Source organism: Marmota marmota, unplaced genomic scaffold, assembly GCF_001458135.2.
Source record: "Marmota marmota marmota unplaced genomic scaffold, marMar, whole genome shotgun sequence".
NCBI lineage: Eukaryota > Metazoa > Chordata > Mammalia > Rodentia > Sciuridae > Marmota > Marmota marmota.
The window spans coordinates 52,788,763-52,810,581 of record NW_026000229.1 but is presented as its reverse complement, the minus strand read 5'-3'; the positions used below and the strand labels follow the sequence as shown (position 1 = coordinate 52,810,581).

The window sequence follows — 21,819 nt, the reverse complement described above, 5'->3', positions numbered from 1 at the left end:
GCAGGGGTTTCCATATTCATATCAAATAAAGTAGACTTCAAGCCAAAGTTAACCAAAAGGGATAAAAAAGCATATTTCATATTCCTTAAGGAAACCACTCCTCAACAAGACATAACAATAACAAATTTGTAGGCCCCAAACAATGTACGTCTACGTTCATCAAACATACTCTTCTCAGGTTCGAGAGTCAAATGGACCACATTAATTTTGGGTAACTTTAACATACCTCTTTCACTACTGAATAGATCTTCCAAACAAAAGCTGAAAAAGAAACTATAGAACTCAAAAATACAATCAATAACTTAGACTTAACTGACATATACAGAATATTTCATCCTTCAATAAATGAATATACTTTCTTCTCTGCAAAACATGGATCCCTCTCTAAAATGTCCATATATTATACCACAAAGCAACTCTTAGCAAATGCAAAAAAGTGGAGATACTACCCTGCATTTGATCAGATCATAATGAAATAAAATTAGAAATCAATGATAAGATAAAAAAATAAAAGCTACTCCAACACCTGAAGACTAAATAATATGCTACTGAATGAACAATGGGTTACAAAAGACATCAAGGAAGAGATTAAGAGATTCTTAGAGGTGAATGAGAACACAGATAACAACACATTGAAATCTCTGGGACACTATGAAGGTATTTAGTACTAAGAGGAAAGTTCATTGCATGGAGTTCATTCCTTAAAAGAAGAAAAAGTCAACAAATAAATGACCTAACATTACACCTCAGAGCGCTAGAAAAAGAACAAATCAACACCAAAAACAGTAGAAGATAGGAAATACTTAAAATCAGAGCTGAAATCAATGAAATTGAAACAAAAGAAACAACTGAAAAAATTGACCAAAAAAAAGTTGGTTCTTTGAAAAAATAAATAAAATGTAATGAAGAGGAGAGAGAAAACTCAAATTACTAATATACGTGATGAAAAAGGAAATATCACAACAGACGCTACAGAAATATAGAAGATACTTATAAATTATTTTGAAAACTTGTACTCCAATAAAATAGAAAATATTGAAGGCACTGACAAATTTCTAGAGTCTCATGATTTGCCCAAATTGAATCAGGATGATATACACACACAATTTAAACAGTGATGAAATAAAAGACACCATCAGAATCCTACTAACCAAGAAAAGCCCAGGACCAGATGGATACACAGCCAAGTTCTACAACACCTTTAAAGAAGAATACCAACACTCTTCAATTTATTTCAAGAAGGAGCACTTCCAAACTCATTTTATGAGGCCAATGTTATGCTGATTCCAAAACCAGGCAAAGACACATTAAAGAAAAAAAAAAAAAAACTTCAAACCAATATCTCTAAAGAACATAGATGCAAAAATTCTCAATGAAATTTTGGCAAATCAAATACAAAAACATATCAAAAACATAGTGCACCACAATCAAGTGGGGTTCATCCCAGGGATGCAAGGTTGGTTCAACATATGGAAATCAATCAATGTAATTCATCACATCAATAGACTTAAAGATAAGAACCATATGATCATCTCAATAGATGCAGAAAAAACATTCAACAAAATACAGCTCCCCTTCATGTTCAAAACACTAGAAAAACTAGGGATAACTGGAACATATTCAACATTATAAAAGCTATCTATGCTAAGCCCCAGGCCAACATCATTCTAAACGGAGAAAAATTGAAAGCATTCCCTCTAAACACTGAAACAAGACAGGGATGCCCTCTTTCACCACTTCTTTTTTTTAATATTTATTTTTTAATTATATGTGGACAAAATGTCTTTATTTTTGTTTTTTATGTGGTGCTAAGGATCGAACCCAGAGTCTCACACATGGTAGGCGAGCTCTCTACCTCTGAGCCACAACCCCAGCTCCTCTTTTACCACTTCTATTTAACATAGTTCTTGAAACACTGGCCAGAGCAATTAGACAGACGAAAGAAATTAAAGGGATACACATAGGAAAAAGAAGAACTCAAATTAGCACTATTTGCTGACAATATGATTCTATACCTAGAAGACCTAAAAAATTCCACCAGAAAAGTTCTATAACTAGTAAATGAATTCAGGGAAGTAGCAGGATACAAAATTAATACGCATAAATCAAAGGCATTTCTGTATATCAGTGACAAATCCTCTGAAAGAGAAACTAGGAAAACTACCCCATTTACAATAGACTCAATAAAATAAAATACTTGGGAATCAACCTAACAAAAGAGGTGAAAGACCTCTACAATGAAAACTACCAAATGCTAAAGAAAAAAACTGAAGAAAACCTCAGAAGATGGAAAGATCTTTCTTGAGTTCCTGGATATGCAGAATTAATATTGTCAAAATGACCACACAGCCAAAAGCACTATACAGATTTAATGCAATTCCAATCAAAATCCCAATGACACTCCTCATATAAATAGAAAAGCAGTCACGAAATTCATCTGGAAAAATAAAAGACCCAGAATAACTAAAGCAATCCTTAGCAAGAACAGTGAAGCAGGTGGCATCATTATACCAGACCTTAAACTGTACTACAGAGCAACAGTAACAAAAACAGCATGGTTTTGGCACCAAACTAGACTGGTAGACCAAAGGCACAGAATTGAGGACACTGAGACTAACCCACAAAATTATAATTATCTTATATTAGACAAAGGCACCAAAAACATAATTGGAGAAAAGATAGCCTCTTCAATAAATGGTGCTGGGAAAACTAGAAATACATATGCAAATGAAATTAAACCTCTATCTCTCACCATGCACAAAACTCAACTCAAAGTGGATCAAGGACCTAGAAATTAGACTGGAGACCCTGAGCCTAATAGAAGACAAAGGAGGCCCAAATCTTTATCATGTCAGATTAGGCCCCGACTTCCTTAACAAGACTCCTATAGCATCAGAAATAAAAATCAAGAATCAACAAGTGGGATGGATTCAAACTGAAAAGCTTCTTCTCAGCAAAAGAAACAATCAGGGAGGTGAAGAGAGAGCCTACAGCTTGGGAGCAAATTTTTACCATATGCATATCAGATACAGCACTAATCTCTGGGATATTATACAGAACACAAAAAACATAATACCAAAAAAAAAAAAAAACAAATAACCCAATCAATAAATAGGCCAAGGAAGTGAACATACACTTCTCAGAAGGTGATATAAAATCAATCAACAAATATATGAAAAAATGTTCAACATCTCTAGCTATTAGAGAAATGCAAATCAAAGCTACTCTCTAAGATTTCATCTCACTCCAACCAGAATGGCAGCTATTAAGAATACAAACAACAATAAGTGTTGGCGAGGATGTGGGGAAAAAGGCACACTCATACATTGCTGGTGGGACTGCAAATTGGTGCAGCTAATATGGAAAGCAGTATGGAGATTCCTTGGAAAACTTGGAATGAAACCACCTTTTGACCCAGCTGTCCCACTCCTCAATGTACACTCAAAGGATTTAAAAACAGCATACTAAAGGGACACAGCCACGTCAGTGTTTATTACAGCACAATTCATAATAGCTAAACTGTGGAACCAACCTAGATGCCCATCAGTAGATGAATGGGTAAAGAAATTGTGGTATATATACACAATGGAATATTACTCAGCAATAAAAGAGAATAAAATCATGACATTTGCAGGTAAATGGATGGAGTTGAAGAATATAATGCTAAGTGAAGTTAGCCAATCCCAAAAGCCAAATGTCGAATATTTTCTCTGATATAAGGAGGCTGATTCATAGTGGGGTTGGGAGGGGGAGAAAGGGAGGATTAGACGAACTCTAGATAGGGCAAAGGGGTGGGAGGGGAAGGGAGGGGACATGGGGGTAGGAAAGAGTGAAATGAGATGGACATCATTACCCTAAGTACATGTATGAAGACACAAATGGTGTGAATATACTTTGTATACAACCAGAGATATGAAAAATTGTGCTCTATATATGTAATAGGAACTGTAATGCATTCTGCTGTCATATATAACAAATTACAATAAAAAATTAAATTAAATTTAAAAAATTATCATTCTTTTAAATTAATTATATACAGAAGCAAATATGTACAGAAGGTTGTTCTCATCCAAGAGTGCACATCAGAATCAGAGTTTTCAAGATTGCCAGGTACCACCTCAGACTTGCTCTCTCAGAATCTGAGAGGTTCAAGCACGTGTACTTTTATAAAGCTCTCCAAGTGATTATGATGTACATTCTCAAGCTAAGAACTGCTTATATAAACAAATCACTGCTTTAAAAATGGTGTGAACAGTAAGGCGTGGTGGTGCATGCCTATAATCCCAGTGATTTGGAAGGTTAAGACAGGAGGATCACAAATTCCAGGTAAGCCTCAGCAACTTAGCAAGGCAGCACTGGGCAACATAGCAAGACCCTATCTCTAAATAAAAAGAATTAAAAGGGCTGAGGATATGGCTCAGTGGTAAGCACCCCCTGGGTTTAATCACCACTACCCAAAAAAAAAAAAAAAAGTGTGGAAAAAAAGACCACAAAAAGAGGAAAAAATAACTAAGCAATACTTTAAGCTAGAACATACATACTCTGGTCCACCTGGCAAGCAAATCATGATTTAAAAACTAAAACTGTTACAATCTAATGAACTACTACAATTAGCAATGAAAATTAACTTGGATATGCAAGTGATAAAAAAAATCGTGAAATGTATACTGGCTTTCTTATAGATACCTGAATATCTATTTGTTGCTGTTGTAATTTTTCAAGATGCTTAATTTGCTGCTCCATAAATACATTCATTCGCTTCTCATGATCGTGACAATGTAATTTCTCTTCTTTATTCTGAATGCTTGCTTGCTGTTCTGTAACACGTTGTAAGTGTTTATCGGTCTCCTGTAACTTATTAAGTAATTCTGTAACAGAATTAACTTTTGCTTCCAAATCACTCTGCACCTAAAAGGATAAAAATCACAAAATAATTTTTTATATTATAGTACAGAAAGACAATAAAATATGGTCAATTACAAAGAAGGTTATTTATAGCAACTGATTTGAGAAATTGTCAAAGTAGAACCTTTACTCACTGTATCTCTGATGATTTGATGCCTTTATTTTTAGAGTCACAAAAGTAAAAGGCAGGAAAAAAAATTAAAAAGTAAAGGGTAGGAGATCACAATCCTTAGGATCTATGTTTCCTCTCATTAAAAAAAAATTTATTTTTGCCTCATAGAAGTTTATAATGCAGAAATAAGAAATACTTAAGAGGAAATTAAAGAGACAGAAATAGCAAGAAAACAACTTTTTATACTTCACTAATGTAAAACTGAGTTAGGTTAGCAGTCTTAAGTTCTCATCTTGGCTCTCCCACCTATTAGCTCTAAAATCTTTTTCCTCCTGTGACGTGGTTCTCCTTTCCCATTACAAACTAACAGGTTAGGTCTACGTAATCTAAGCTGTCTTCTAGTTCTCAAATAAGGATGACCAATCATCCTAGTTACCCAGAACTAAGAGGCTTCCTAGGATTTGTGACTTTCAGTGCTACAAAGTCCTGGATTCACTAGCACCATCAGAGCAATGAAAGGGTAATTTTCATAACTTCTGAGAAGTAATACACAACCACACATGGTAAAATTTTTTCAACTTGACATCAAACAGAATGTTCTTAATCTATAGCTGGACACAACTACTTAGAGCATCTTAACAGTTATTTTTATAAAATTTCACAAAGTATATTCATAATACCTGGAGAGAAAAATATACCTTTATCAGTGGAGCTGCTGTTGCAATGGCAGCAGCAGTTGCTGCAGCTACAGTTGTAGCAGAATCAATGGCACTGGGTGAAGTTCTGGCCTCCTGTGTAACAGTATTCTCTTCTGTGCCAGCATCTTCTAAAAGATGTACCTTTACTTCCTTAAAGATAGGCATGCTTTGCGCTCTATCAATAAAAAAGGAATAAAATATATTCAATAAGGTATGCTGAACCACTTCAATAAATATCTGTAAGTGGTCATCCACTGAAGGTAATTTTCTTGATTTTTAAAAATTAAATCACCTGCCAAGTTTGGTGGCACACTCCTGTAATCCCAGTGACTTGGGAGGCTGAAACAGGAGGATTACAAGTTCAAGACTGGTCTCAGCCATTTAGCAAGACCCTCAGCAACTTAGCAAGACCTGTCTCAAAATGAAAAGTAAAAAGGGCTGTGGATGTAGCTCAGTAATAAAGTAGCCCTGAGTCCAATCCCTGGTGTCAAAAAGAAAAAAAATTAAATTGCATATCAAACAAAGTCATTTTGTTAATGAAGTTTATCAAGGTTTGAGTCACTAAGGACTAAAGATATAAGATAATTCCCTGAAGGCAGTGATGTTATTTCAGAAAATAGGACTTATATATATGTGGAAAAGGCATGGTCACAGTTAAAAGGATATGTAATCAAGAAATATAAACCAAGCATAGTGATGCATGCCTGTAATACCAGCCACTTGAGAGACTGAGGCAGAAGGATTACAAATTTGAGGCCCACCCCAGCAAATTAGTGAGACCCTCAGGAACTTAGTTGATAAGTTCTCAAAACAAAAGATAAGATATTTTGATTATTTTGATAAGATCTCAAAATAAAAAAAGAACTGGGAATGGTAAAGTGCAGGGGGGGGAGGAGGAGGAGGAGGAAGGTAAATTTAAGACATGAAGAAAAACATTCTAAGAATTTAAATACCAAGTTTTATTCCCCCAAAACAAACAACCCAAGAGGGATTACTGCTGTTTTTAAAGTACTGATAATTTTATTCTCTAAATACTTTTAGAAGAATTGTAACATTAGAGGAAGAGAGTATAACTTAGTAGTAGAGTATGTGGTTAGTATGTGTGAGGTACCCTGGGTTCAATTTCCAGCACAAAAAAAAAAAAAAAAAAGAAAGAAAAAAGAAATATAACATTATAGATGTATACTTTACCCCCTTTTAATCCAGCTTTAATGAAGCATAACTGACAAATAAAAATTATATATATTTACTATATACAACATATTTTGATATATTTATACATTGTGAAAGGTTACCACAATCAAGCTACTCAACATATCCATTCCTCACATAATTATGTGTGTGTGTATGTGCAGGTGGTGGGGAGGGGGGGAATAAGAACATAAAAGGTGCCCTCCTAGCAATAAACATTATTACCTACAATCATCACATGGCATAAAATAGAGCTCTAGGATTTATTCATCCTAACTGAAATTGTACCATTTGGTTAACACCTCCCCATTCTCCCTACTCTCAACCCCTGGCAACCACCAATCTATTCTCTCCCTTTTGTAAATTCAACTTTTTCCAGTTCCACATATGAGATTATGTGATAATTCTCTTTCTGTACCTGGCTTATTTCATTTAGCACAAATCCCCAAAAACAATTATTAAAACTGCTGAAAGAAACTTTCTGAATTTTAACTCATTTAGATTAAATTAAATATCATCCAATGGGCATCAAAGACATCACTAAATAGCCTGGATTAAAAATGGACCTAAACCAGATGCCATGGTATACACCTATCATCCCAGCAATTTTGGAGGCTGAGAATTGCCAAGTTTAAAGCCAGCCTGGGCAATTTTGTGAGATCTTGTCCCCAAAAGTAAGTAAACAGATAGATAGATAAATGGGGGGATAAATAAATAATAGGAGGGGGCAGTAAATAGACACATATTAACTAAATACTAAAAAAAAAAAAAAAAAGAATCTGTCCAGTTATGCTCTATATTTGGGCTCTAAGAAAAAATGAAAGGAACATGGACAGAATCAAAGAATCCCTAGATAAGTATAAATAAAATCAACAGGAATACATTCCATATCCAGAGGCTTTATTTCCCTTGCTTGATTTTTAAAGACAGCTCAGAACTTTTGAAACTTACCCCTCTGATATTTCCCCATTTCTACTAAGAGCATCATTCTTCTCTAAGTCTCAAAATTTTGAAGTCACCTTTACTTCTCTATCTTCCTATCATCTCATACTCAATAGAGTCATCAAGTTTCGCCAATTATTTCATCACAATTACATGAAAAGTGTCATAGAACTATAGAGTTGGGGGAATCTCATAGGTGGTTCATCTATCCTAATTTTCTAATTTTTACATGAAGAAACTGAGGTCCACAGAGGTAATGGGGTGTACTTGATGGAAATCACAGATTTAGTGACAAGGCCCAATTCCAGAGGTCTTCCCATGACTCTAAAACTTTCTTGGATTAGTACTTCTCCCTTCTTTCTTCTTCTCTACTAGAAAATTCATCACTTCTTACCAACCACATATTTCATTCTTTGGTTTATTTGCTTAAAAACTTCCCACTCATGTCTCCATTCTTGAAAAATCTCAGAAATGTCCTTATAAAAAGCTGAATAAGCAAATTTCCTGTTTGGCTTTCTATACCCTCCATACTCTGGTCCTATCCTCCATTCCTATATATACCTCCCTCCTATATATACCCAAAACAACCTCTCTCTGGAATCATACTGCTCTCCTTACTGACTACACATACAGCACTATGCTCACAACTGACTCGATGCTTTTTTCTCTGCTCTCTCAAACTTCTTCCACTCAACAAACTACGATATCCTTCCTCTTTGGGATGCAATCTAAATCTTGCCTCTCCCAATAAGCCTATCTTTATAACAGTTTCTATTGATCTCTCCCTTCATTAAGTACTTTTGTATTTATTGCCTATACCACATGAGGCCTGAAACATAGGCATTCCATTGTTTAAATATCTGTACAAAACAATTTAACAATATATTGAATGCAAAGCTCTATTCCTATCACGATTCTGAAAGGAACCATCACTTCTCTCCCTCTCCCACGTGCACATGCGCTCGCTCTCGCTTGCTCTGTCGAGATATATATGTGTGTGTATATATATATATATACATATATATATACACACACACGTGTATATATATGTGTGTATACATGTATATATACGTGTATATATAATCTCTCTCAAGATTATTTTATATACGTATATAAATATGTATATATACATATGTATATATAATCTTGATATATGTTCTATAATATATAAAATCTTGATGTTTTATATATATATATATATATACACACACACACACACACACACACACACACATACTCATACACAATCTCTCCAACTAAGCCATAAACAAGCTAGGGAAGAGAGACTACTTTCATACAGAATAGCAACTAACAAAAGTATAGATACACAGGATGCTCAATAAATATTTAACCAATTGAGGGAATATTTGTGTGTGTGTGTGTGTGTGTGTGTGTCTCTCTCTCTCTAATGTCTTGTCTACTAAGACAGTTTAATTAGGATATTCCTTGTCTTTTAGTATTCTTGTCTGAAGTCTAAAAGTGATTTACCCTTGACCAACATTACATTATAAGGTTAGATAGCTTCTATACAGGCTTTCTTTTTCTTTCTTTTTTCTTTTAAGTTGCTCTGGCTAGCCTCAAACTTGAGATCTTCCTGCCTCAGTTTCCCAAGTAGCTGAGATCTCAGGTGTGTGTCGCTGTATCTTTATAGGCTTTTAAACTTTATTTTTAATGTAGCAAATGTAAAGAGCACCAAGTATAAAGAACAGGCAAGGGCTGGGGATATAGCTCAGTTGGTAGAGTACTTGCTTTACATGCACAAGACCCTGGGTTTGATCCCCAGCACCACACACACACACAAAAAAAAAAAAAAAAAAAAAAAAACAGGTAAATGTACATAATCCTCCCATTCAGAAACAATTATTTTCTTCTAAACTTTTATTTAGAACTTTCTTTACTCCTAAATCCATTAAATAAACCAATATACACTACAACTGTTCTCACCAAGCTCGCTAATAATTCTTGCTAAATTTAGTGAACATTTTCACTCTTTATCTTTCTTTACTTCTGAGCAATACATCTACACACTGATACTACACTACTACTAGTAGTAGTCATCTACACACTAATGACTTCTGCATATGGATTTCTAGTTTTGACCCTTTTAAAAACTTGATCTTTATATTCAATTTTCTAGAACGTTTTTTACCTGAATGCTTCATAGGTATCTTGAACCCTCACACTCAAAATGAAATTTATTCTCCCAAGGATTCCCTTTCTTAACGAATGACACTACTGATCATGTATTTATGCAAGCCAAAATTTTGGAATTCATTCTTACCACCTTCCTCAACTTCACATCTATCAATTCTATACACAAATCAGCTTCCATATCTGTCTACTACTATTTAACCTAGCATGATTTATGCCTCCATCCCACCCCTCCTAATGTATTTAGGACCTATCTCTCTGTCAAAGAGACCCCTGAAAACTCCACAGCCAAATGACTTCCTGGACAACAGCCCAGCCCCCTTCCAAATCATTATTTCATACCACTACTAGAGTGAGTCTTTTAAAAAAATATATCTCATCTTGGGGCTGGGGTTGTGGCTCAGTGATAGAGTGCTCACCTAGCATGAATGAGGCAGTGGGTTCAATCCTCAGCACCACATAAAAATAAAATATGGTGTCCACCTAAAACTAAAAAAATAAACACTTTTTTAAAATGTATCTTATTTTTACAACTTTTTAATGATTTGCCATCCCTCTTAAAGTCCAAACTCCTTTAGAAGAATTCATATTTTCTTTTTTTTTTTAAGAGAGAGAGAAAGAGAGAATTTTTTATTCATTTTTTTTTTTTTTTAGTTTTCGGCGGACACAACATCTTCGTTTGTATGTGGTGCTGAGGATCGAACCCAGGCCGCACGCATGCCAGGCGAGCGCGCTACCGCTTGAGCCACATCCCCAGCCCGAAGAGTTCATATTTTCCTTGTACTAGACAACTTGGCCAGATTCTTCATTTCTCAAAGATTCTGGTCTATTACCTTGCATTATTTACAGTTTTAAAGCACATGATAATATCAAATAGGACAAGTACTACATCATTCCATTTTGTCACAACTCTACAGTTAAGTTACATAAATAGAGGGGTTGGAGATATAGCTCAAAGATCCCTTACCCAGCATGTATGAGGCCAAGGGTTTGATCCCTAGCACCAAAAACAAAGAATATGAACATATAGAATATGTACAGTTGAGAATAGCTAAGATACTTTTAGAAAATTAATTTTTAAATAATTTTGGAAAATTAACGTTGGAAAAATAAACAGAATGTTCAGGCACACATAAAAACACATAAACACATATACTTTTTCTCAGCTGTATGTTCTTCCAAGTAAACATTAAAATTACTTGGCTAAATTCCATCTACCGATTATTCTAAAACAAAATTCAATGACTACAGCAAAACCTATAAGCTAATTTTAGACAAACTTGGACTTTTATAGTATTAAGTCTTCCCATCCAGAACATGTTGACTATCTCAATATATCCTAGCCTTTGTCAATTCCCAAGGAAAGTTTCATTCTTCCTCGCATAGTTTCTACAGATTTCTAATCATAAATATAACTTTTTGTTCTAAGTACAGAATATCTTCTACAATGTAAATTTTTCCTCCTTTTTTCCAATATCCATACCTGATCTCATTTTATTTTCTAATTGCCACAGATAGGACTTCCAAATTACAAACAAACAATAAGAAAAAGAAACAATGAAGTCTAGGGATGTGGCTCAGTGAGAGAGTTCTTGCCTAACATGCATGAAGCCCTGGGTTCCATCCCCAGTACCACCAAACCAAAAAGACAATGAGCTCTCAATTCTACTACTAAACAGGATATTAACTATTTTCTTCATATTAAGAATCTGAATCTATCACTCTATTGTTAGTTTTAAAGAGGTATGTGTGCATGGTAAGGTAAGTAAGAAATGAGCATGACATTTTATTAAATGTGATCCATAGTGCGTGTCATACATATTTTCTTATTTATTCCAATGATAAATATATAATGAATCATGAATTATTAGTGAGGCAATGCTTAAAACTGCCTGAGCCTCTTTTTTGTTTTGTTTTTAGTTGTTGATGGACTTTTATTTTACTTACTTATTTATTTTTATGTAGTGCTGAGAATCTAACCCAGCACCTCACACATTCTAGGCAAGAGCTCTCCCACTGAGCTACAACCCCAGCCTGAACCTCATTTTTAATATGGGAACATTTTAAGACATTCCAGGCTTTTGTAAAGATTAAAACGAGAAACCAATGCAGAGAGCATAATAATTGCTATATTAGAATTTGCAATTATTTCCAGGTATACTGGCATTAGCCTATAATCCTAGATACTTGGGAAGCTAATGCAGGAGCACTCCACATTTGAAGCCTGCCAGGGCAACTTAGTGAAACCCCATCTCAAAATTAAAATTAAAAGGGGGCTAGGTTGTAGCTCAGTGGCAGAGCACTTGTCTAGCATCTGTGAAATCTTGGGTTCAATCCTTAGTACCTTAAAAAAATTCAATTATTATTTTTAAAACATTGCTGCATTCCTGAGCCAAACTCTATTTCATTATTATGCATTGCTCTTCTAACACAAAAGACATACCCTATTTATAACTTGAGAAATAACACATCAATAAAATTGTTATCTTTAGCTATCAGATGAATAGTTGATTTAATGATTTTATTACATGAACTTTTTGGAAAAATTACCATGATAGAAACAAAAACACTTAGGATAAAACTAAATTTTAGCTTTGGGTATTTGGGTTAGGTTAGCCTCAGGAAATGACATGGATAGCATTCTCTGTACTGGAGCAGAATGGCATAAGTGTAATCTGTTTCTTAATATTTTTCCAAGAATTCAAACAAAATCATCACTGTTTTAGAAGGTTTATTCTTTAAAGTATTTTCCATATTTTTTAGCAATTGGTCTATTAAAATCTAGCTCTATGATTATTCTTGGTCAATCATTTAATTTCATCTAGAATTTTAAATTTGAGGCATGTAACTAATTGTACTCTCATTTGTTTTTGTCTCCTCTAAATCTATCATTTGTCCTCTTTTTATCTCTAATTCATGTATTCTACCATAATTTTTCTGACCTAAATTTGTCAGGAAGTTGCTTATACTTCTAAACTTCTAAGAACCAGTTAAAAACATTTTACTGTGTATGTTTTTTACTTTATTGGATTCATTTTTATCTGGTATAATTGATTTCTTCTCTTTTCCCTGCCTTTTCTCTATTGTTCAAGTTTTGTTTGTTCATTTAATTTTTATGGTACTGAGGACTAAATGCAGACGTGGTCAACTACTAAGTCACACCCCTTCCCTTTTTATTTACTTTGAGACATAGTCTTGCTAAGTTGCTTAGGGTCTTGCTAAATTGCTGAGGCTGGCATCGAACTTAAGATCCTCCTGCCTCAGCCTTCAGAGCGGCTGGGATTACAGGAGTACACCACCTCACCCAGCTTATTCAGGTTTTTTGCCTAGTATGCATGAGGCCCTCGGTTTAATTCCCCAGCATCACAAAAGCAATAAATAAATAAAACAGACTTAAAAGACACATTTATCCCCAGGCACAGTGGTGGCACACGCCTGTAATCCCAACAGCTCAGGAGGCTGAGACAGGAGGATCCTGGGTTCAAGGCCAGCCTCAGCAAAAGCGAGGTGTTAAGCAACTCAGTGAAACCCTGTCTCTAAATAAAATACAAAGTAGGGCTAAAATAAATAAATGCCACATAGGAACCAAGCGCCCCTTGGCTTTCATCGATGAGAATGTGGAGAAGTGGCAAACCAGCCATAGGCTGTGTGTATGTCAACTATGAGCACTGAGCACACAAAGTGGACTGAACCAAAGTTGCCCCTCTGGGCAGGGAAAGTAAGCATCTTTTCCCTGGTGCTGGCTCTGCCTCTGCCTCTGCCTCTGCCTCTGATCCCCACACAGCACATAAGATGGGCGTGGGCTTCCTAGATGTCAGTTAACCTGCTGACAGCAAGACATCAGGAAGTTAGACTCAACCCTGTGAAACCTGACCCCTTGCCTCATTTGAATGGCTTCTCCCCAATAAAAGGGTTCAGCATGTGCTCCTAGCTCTCTTTCTTGCCTGCACTGCCCTTGTGGGAGCTGTGGCTGAGGAGCGGTCATTGAACTTAAAGAAAAGGTACTTTCTATGTCTGTGTTTTTATTTATTCCCCAAATTCAGCTGGAGTGACCAGTTTAGTCATGTGACACAATAGCTGGGGATGTGGCTCAGTAGCCAAGTGCTCCTGAAATAATACCCAGTACCAAAAAAAAAAAAAAAAAAAGATACATCAATCAAATGCAACATGTGGCCCTTCTTTAGATCCTGATACAAAGAAATGAACAACAACAAAAAAAAATTATGGAACAATCAGAGAAACTTGAATATTAACTGTATGATTGATAATATTAAGAAATAGCCAGTATTATGTCTTTGGTATATTAATAGTATTGTGGCATTGCCTTTTTAAAAACTAATCTTTTACATCAAAATGCATTCTACTGTCATGTATAACTAATTAGAACATTTTTTTTCATATTTATTTTTTAGTTGTAATTGGACACAATACCTTTATTCCTTTTTATGTGGTGCTGAGGATCAAACCCAGGGCCTCGCACGTGCTAGGCGAGTGCTCTACCGCTGAACCACAACCCCAGCCTGAGAACAAACTTTAAAAAGAAAAAGAAAAAATACTAATCTTTTAGAAACACCTACTAAAATACAGATAAAATGAAATTACTTCTGAGAAAGGTTTAAAAATAATACTTGGGTAGGGGAGTGAGGGGAAGTTAAAATGAAACAATGCTAACAACTAAAGCTAAACAATGGGAGTATGGCGGTGCATTAAATTATCGTCTCTACTTTTGTAAATACTAAAACTTTTTAAACAAAACGGTATTTGTAAATCTGTGGCTCTTGTTCCACTTAATATAGTGCATAATGTCCACATAATCAATGGTTGATTTCATTAAAAGTATTAGATAACTACAATAAAAGGATGGGAGAGAGTAGTTTAAGACAGCTAAATACTATCATATGAGGAAGAATATAGTCTAAATTTAATAAATCAAGAATAGGAACATAGGCATATAATTTTAATTTATGAAATACTCTCTAGAAGAAAGAGGTAACAGTTAAAAGTAGCTGCATTTGGGGAGCAACCCTGGTGGTTAAACAGTAGAGTGCTCGCCTAGCACGTGCAAGGCCCTGGGTTCGATCCTCAGCACCTATTAAAATAAAGGTATTGTATCCAACTACAACTAAAAAATATTTTAAAAGTAAATAAAATAAAATAACAAAAATTGCCTTCATACTAGTAGATGTATTCTTGCTTCATGTTTATCATGAGTTCTTGTTAGGGTTGGTTTTGTATTTCGTTCCGTAAAGGTATGAAGTTTGCTTCTTCCTCAGATCTTGACCAGGAAAAAACCTAAAGGTTCTTTGATAGTAAATAATAAGTATTATGTATAAGGAACTACTTGACCACTGCTACAAGCAGTATCATGATTTGGTTAAGAATGCAGGCTCTAAAGGTAGAATGCCTGGGTTTAAATGCCAGCCCAGTAACAATTTGCCATGACCCTGGGAAAAGCTCAATGTCTCAGTTTCCTCATCCATAAAATGGGGATTCTGTAAAACTGGGATGTAACAGAATCTCTGTCACAGGATTTATGTTATGCATATTCATGTGTTCTATAAAATTGGGATTATAACAGAATCTACTTCATGGGATTTGAGAGTGTTAAATGAGTTAATGTAATAAAACACTTAGCACAGAACCTTTTCTGTAACAACAACTAATAGCTATTGAGTACTTTATATGTGCCCAAAACTATGAGAAATGCTTTATATATCATCACACAATACATTATGTAGTGAAGAGGTTTTTGTATTTCTAAAGTATAAGGGAAGTTGATTTTAAACACAAACATGGTACAACTATTTTCTGTAAATGAAACTTACTTTTGCTTTAAAACTGTTCTTAGAGCATCCTTCTGTCCCATGGTATACTGAGAAATACAGATATCATTTGCTGCAAAATTAAGATAACAAAAATTCATTAAATTTTAATAAGCCACTCACAAAACCTGACCTTTTTTTCGGGGGGGGGAGGGTACTGGAGATTGAACACAGAGGCCATCTACCACCGAGGCACACCCCCAGTCTTTTTATTTTTATTTTGAGACAAGATCTCACTAAATTGCGTAGGCTGGTCTCATTCTAGCTATACTGATGAAAAAAATAACAAAGGAGCTGGGGTTGTGATCTTCCTGCTTGTGATCCTCCTGCTTCAGGCTCCCAAGTTGCTGGGATAACAGAGGTATGCCACCATAATCAGCTTTAAAAACCCCACTTTTTTAAACTAAAAGAATATTTAGGGGGCTAGGGTTGTAGCTCAGTGGTAGAGTACTTGCCTAGCATTTGTGAGGCACTAGATTTGATTCTCAGCACCAAATATCAATAAATAAAGTAAAGGTCCATCAACAACTTAAAAAAAATGTTTAGGACTAGATGCAATGGTATGTGCCTATAATTCCAGCTCCTCATAAGTCTGAGGCAGGAGGATTGCAAGTTCAAGGCCAGCCAGGACAACTTAAATAAGACCTGTCCCAAACTAAAAACAAACTTTTCTGAAAGGGCAAGGGATAGACTCAACAATGAAGAGCTCATCTAGCAAGCTTGAGATCCTAGGTTCAATCATAAGTACTTATTGGGGGTGGGGGGATGTTTAGGATTTAATAATAGGATTTCTCAATTTAAAAAGGTAAGAATAGGGGCTGAGGTTGTGGCTCAGTGGTAGAGCGCTCGACTGGCATGCATGAGGCACGGGGTTGGTCCTCAGCACCACATAAAAATGAAATAAAAATATTGTGTCCACCTACAACTAAAAAATAAATATTTTTTTTAAAAAAAGGCAAGAATAGTCATAACCCTAGATACTAGAAAAATTTGTATCAAAAATACCTGAGAAACAAGGACATCTACAAATAGTTAAGATGAGATGTGTCATGTTATATGTACTTTGCCACATTTTTTTAAAAAAATAAAATGCTGAGAAAATTGAAGGTGTTATAATTGTTATGCAAACCAAAGTAAATATTTGATATTACGTTATATGAATTTCTCCTTTGACCAGATTTATATAGAGAAGAGCCTGTGTTATAGAGAATTGTTTTTATTATGCTTGAGAATTAAATCTTACACATGGAAAAGATTTCTTAAAAATAAAAAGAAAGAAAAAGAAGGCTCAGGAGGTTCAGAAGGATCACAAGTTCAAGAGCAGCCCCAACAACTTGGGGAGACCTTGTTTCAAAATTTAAAATATAGGCCACTGGGGTGTGGCTCAGCGGTAGAGCACTAGCCTCCCACATGTGAGGCACTGGGTTCAGTGCTCAGCACCACATAAAAGTAAAAGAAAAAAAAAATTAAAGATACTGCATCCAGGTAAAACTAAAAAATATTTTTTTTAAAAAATTAAAATATAAATTAAAAGGACTAGGGGCTAGAGTTGTGGCTCTGTGGTAGAGCACTTGCCTAGCATATGAGGCACTGGGTTCAATTCTCAGCACTACATATAAATAAATCTTAAAAAATAAAATAAATAAATAAAGGTCCATTGACAACTAAAAAACATTTGAAAAAAAAAAAAAAAAGATTGGTGATGTGGCTCAATGGTAAAGCGCCCTGGGTTCAATTTCCACTACAAAAGATCAAGGAAAATTTGATAAAATTTTAATACTACTTAGAATAAAAAAAAAATTGCTTTAAAATTTGTCAATAAATAAAACTTTTGAAGGACATTTTTAATCTATTGTCTGACCCTACAAAACCTGAGTTCAGAATTTATAAAAAAATTTATAAATGGGAGCTACAGATATAGCTCAGTTGATAGAGTGCTTGCCTCGAATGCATAAAGCCCCCGTGGGTTCAATCCCCAGCACCACAAAAAAATAAATAAATAAATAAATAATAAATGTATATCCAATACCAAACCTGTATAATAGATTGGTAATACTAAAATAATCTTTACTATTGCAAACACTTTTCTGGATTTTTGAGTGTATTAATAACTTAATTTGGGAGAATAATTAAAATTAAAATAACATGGTATAGCTCAGTAGTAGAGTGCTTGCCTAGCATACATGAGGCCCTGAATTTAATTCCCAACACTCAAAATAATAATAATAATAGTAACAGTAATAAAAAACCTGTTAGTTTGTTGAATGAATATCCAGAAATCAATTTTAGCTTTAAAAAGAAAATATTGACACATGCTAAAAAAAGAATGAATATTGAAGACAATACATTAAGAGAAATAAGCCAAACACTAAAGGATAAATACTGAATAAGTCCAATTATATAAGGTACCTAGCATAGTCAAATTCATAGAGGCAGGAATTAGTAGTAAATGGCCATAGAGTTCAGTTGGGAAAGATTAAAAAAACAAAGTCCTGGAGATAGACAGTGATGATGGTTGCACAACAATGTAAAGATACTTAATGTCACAAACTATATATTTTAAAATGATTAAAATGGAAAATTTATGTATATTTTACCACAATTAAAAAATGTCAATTCTATTCTTTTACCGTTTTGTCTGTTGCTCTCTTCTGTTTTATCCAAAGGTAACCTCTGCACTACAACATCTTTAGAAAAATCCTTTGGGATATAAGAGGAAAAAGTGAAAAATTAAATAAACTTTATGATTTATTCCTTAGCAATACCATTTACTAACTGTGATTACTGTGCTCTGGGAGAGCAGGACTGTGTGTTTTGTATATTTCATTCCCAGCACTACACAATGCTTAGGTACTTTGAAGCTACCCAAGGATTTGTTCAATGAGTCAATAATATACTGTCAGAGAAGTGAATAAATGAGCAAATGGGCAAACAAGCAAATGTGGCACTGAGATCCAGACTCAATTCTTGATTTGCCACTTGTAGTAAAATAAATTATTGGGGCTGGGGTTGTGGCTCAGTGGGACAGCGGTTGCCTAGCACGTGTGAGGCCCTAGGTCAATACTCAGCACCACATAAAAATAAATAAATAAAATAAAGGTATTGTGTCCAACTACAACTAAATAAATAAATATTTAACATCTCAGTTGCTTCAGTTCAAATGAGAAAAATCTGACTCTTTGTTAATCAAATGGAATAGATAAGAATGATCAATGAATGGCAAAACATCACAAATTAATCACAGATCTCTTTTTTTTTTACTGAGCTCTTATGTAGTCTCAGAAAGCTTCTCTGACACCTACTGGCAAATAGCTTTCTGCTCATGTGTACAATTCTAGACTTCATCTCTAGGACCCTATTCAGTATTAAAACACAATGACCTTTTACAGTAGTAGATTAACTCAGTGTTGTCCTTCACCCTTTTTTTTTCCTGCTAAATCAGAAAGGGGAAAGGAAAAATATCATACAAAAAAATTGTTCAAGGCTAGCCACTGATTTAACTTTCTAAAAAATAAACAATGAGGCTAACAATCCAGTAGACATATTTAATATCTCAAACATATTCAAGTTCCAATTGTAGTATATAAAACATTTCTCTTCACACATGATAAAGAAAAACAAGGCATGTTGCTAACTGAACATAAGAACATATTGTTTGACAATAATGAAAATTTTAACATGATTAACATATTTAAGGACTCTTGCTTACGCTTTCTGATATAGCAGAATTTTCTAACGGAGGCTTGTGATAATTTCTAGAAGAAGTTATATCCGAAGAACCTAACAAAATAAAGGAATCAATTTGAGTGTTTTTAAAAACAGTAGCTTACCTATAATTATAGGCATGATTCAAGAACTATAAGCTCTATATTTGACAGATACTTTAGATGAAAAAATAATTAGGGAAAATAGGAGTCAGTATGAACAATAAAGAGACATAAGTATAAAATGTTTTAAAATACATCAGTTTAAGCTGGGAGCAATGGCACATGCCCGTAATCCCAGCAGCTCCACACGCTGAGGCAGGAGAATCACCAGTTCAAAGCCAAAATCAAAATCAAAATCACGAGGATCAGCAATTTAGTGAGGCCCTCAACTCAGTGAGACGGTGACTCTGCATAAAATTTTTAAAAGAGTTGGGGATGTGGCTCAGTGATTAAGCCCCTGAGTTCAATCCCCAGTACAAAAAGAAAAAAAAAATCAGTTCACTATTGGATATGGGCAAACTATGGGATTTACCAGGAGCAAAATATGAACATGATATAAAAGCCTGATTTAACAGGAGCCTGTTATGGTGTCATTGCTGTACCTCCAAAACCCCAGCATTATAAAAGTGTTTTGAAGAGCTGGGGATATAGCTCAGTGGTAGAGTGCTTGCCTGGGATGAGCAACTGTCTATGCTCAGCATTGCAAAAATAAAATTAAAGCACTTTGTTGTTTATTTATTTTATTTTTTATTTTTTGGCAGTACTGAGAATTGAACTTAGGGACGCTCTACCACTAAGCTACATCCTCAGCCCTTTATTATTTTAAGACAGGGTCTTGCTAAATTGTCCAGGCTGATTCAAACTTGCCATCCTCCTGCTCAGCCTCCTGAGAGGCTGGAATCAAAGGTGTGTGCCACCACACCCAGCTTATATTCATTGATTTTATCCTTACAATAACCAGTAGAATTTATAGTAAAGTGGGTAAAAGCATAATGTTTTCATTTTCTCTGAGCTCCAGACAGGATAAATGAATTGAAACAAAGAAGTCATCAAATGACTTAAGTTGTGTTTATACTATGCCAAAGTGGATAGTACTGTAGAGCACTTGGTAAAGAGCACTACTGGGGGAAATTTAATTCATTGTACAAGTTAAGCATGTCTATCATAAATGTGAACAAGAATAATGTGCAAACATGACACGAAGAAAAAGCACAATAGGAAAAGTTAAAGTTTCATTTACCGAAACCATTCATTTTGTGGACCCTCTATGCCTGGCCATTTTCCCAGGGAACAGGGTCAGTTTTTAAACATCGGTATAAGCCGGAAATATCTTACACTTTTGAATTTAAACATTAAGAATCCCCTATATTTTGATGCACAATAACCAAAATAAAGATTAAGTTTTACAAAAAAGAAAACTGGCTGAAAAACTACAGTATATGGAATAACATACCATGCAATGTTCCATTCATGTTATTTCCCTTTCGAACAGGAGGAGGTTTATTTGCAGACAACACTGCAGAAACACGGGGCAACTCATCTTTCCACAAAGCCAAATTGTCTTCCTGATTCGGAGAAAGGACCTCACGAAGTCTCCTCGCGGGCATTTTAACCCTTTTTTTCTTTCCCGAGCTTTTCATATTGTTAGCAAGAAACCTAGTCCCACAATTCTGAATGGAAGAACTTTCTTCTGTGTTCATAAGACTTCTGAATAAAACTTCCACCTCTTTAAGGATTAAGAGAATACAAGAAGGGAAAAGGGGCATATTAAAAAAAAAAAAAAGAAGAAGAACGTGAATTCCAAAAGTGATTATGAATATGCAGTCATTAACTTAAAAATTAAAATGTCTAAGGAGAATACTCACAAAGCTGGAATTTAACTTTTGGTACTTAATCCAGGACCAAAGACGACTAGGTCATATCTAGCCATAAAACTCACTGAGTCTATTAATGCACCAAGCCAATGAATCTAAAAGGGGATGACAATAGAATGGCCACAGAGCAACAACAAAGTTAATGCCCTCCCCAACCTGAGGGCTGGCAGTGCAACACCAAACAAATGTGGAAACGGGGTTAAAATTTGTTCAAGAGGGAATCAAGCAGGCAAAATCGAAATGCTGTTTAAAAAAAAAAAAATTCACCCACATAAGATTAAAAGCTTTCTTCACCGACAGAGTCTTACACACGCCTCCAGATGCAATCACCGGACGCCTAAATTCACTCTGCGTCTCCAGTAAACCCAGCAACCTCGCAGTCGGTGGTCTGATCTGACAACAGCTTCTACTGCCTGA

General features: G+C 35.0%; 1 protein-coding gene across 16 annotated transcripts in view; it reads right to left on the bottom strand.

Annotated features, from left to right (window-relative positions):
- The window catches only part of Kiaa0586 (KIAA0586 ortholog), a 124,134-nt gene extending 102,315 nt beyond the window's left edge, over positions 1 to 21,819 (bottom strand). For 10 of the 16 annotated variants that reach the window (XM_048793279.1, XM_048793287.1, XM_048793283.1 and 7 more), the window contains exons 1-7: positions 21,674 to 21,818; positions 20,982 to 21,263; positions 19,531 to 19,601; positions 18,452 to 18,521; positions 15,825 to 15,894; positions 5,716 to 5,890; positions 4,687 to 4,908 (exon numbers count right to left, since the gene is read on the bottom strand). In XM_048793279.1, coding sequence (XP_048649236.1) covers positions 4,687 to 4,908; positions 5,716 to 5,890; positions 15,825 to 15,894; positions 18,452 to 18,521; positions 19,531 to 19,601; positions 20,982 to 21,228 — 855 coding nt within the window. In that variant the 5' untranslated portion in view covers positions 21,229 to 21,263; positions 21,674 to 21,818. Of the gene's footprint in view, positions 1 to 4,686; positions 4,909 to 5,715; positions 5,891 to 15,824; positions 15,895 to 18,451; positions 18,522 to 19,530; positions 19,602 to 20,981; positions 21,264 to 21,393; positions 21,498 to 21,673 lie in introns of all 16 variants that reach the window. The other 6 variants (XM_048793284.1, XM_048793295.1, XM_048793294.1 and 3 more) reach the window with 3 other exon arrangements.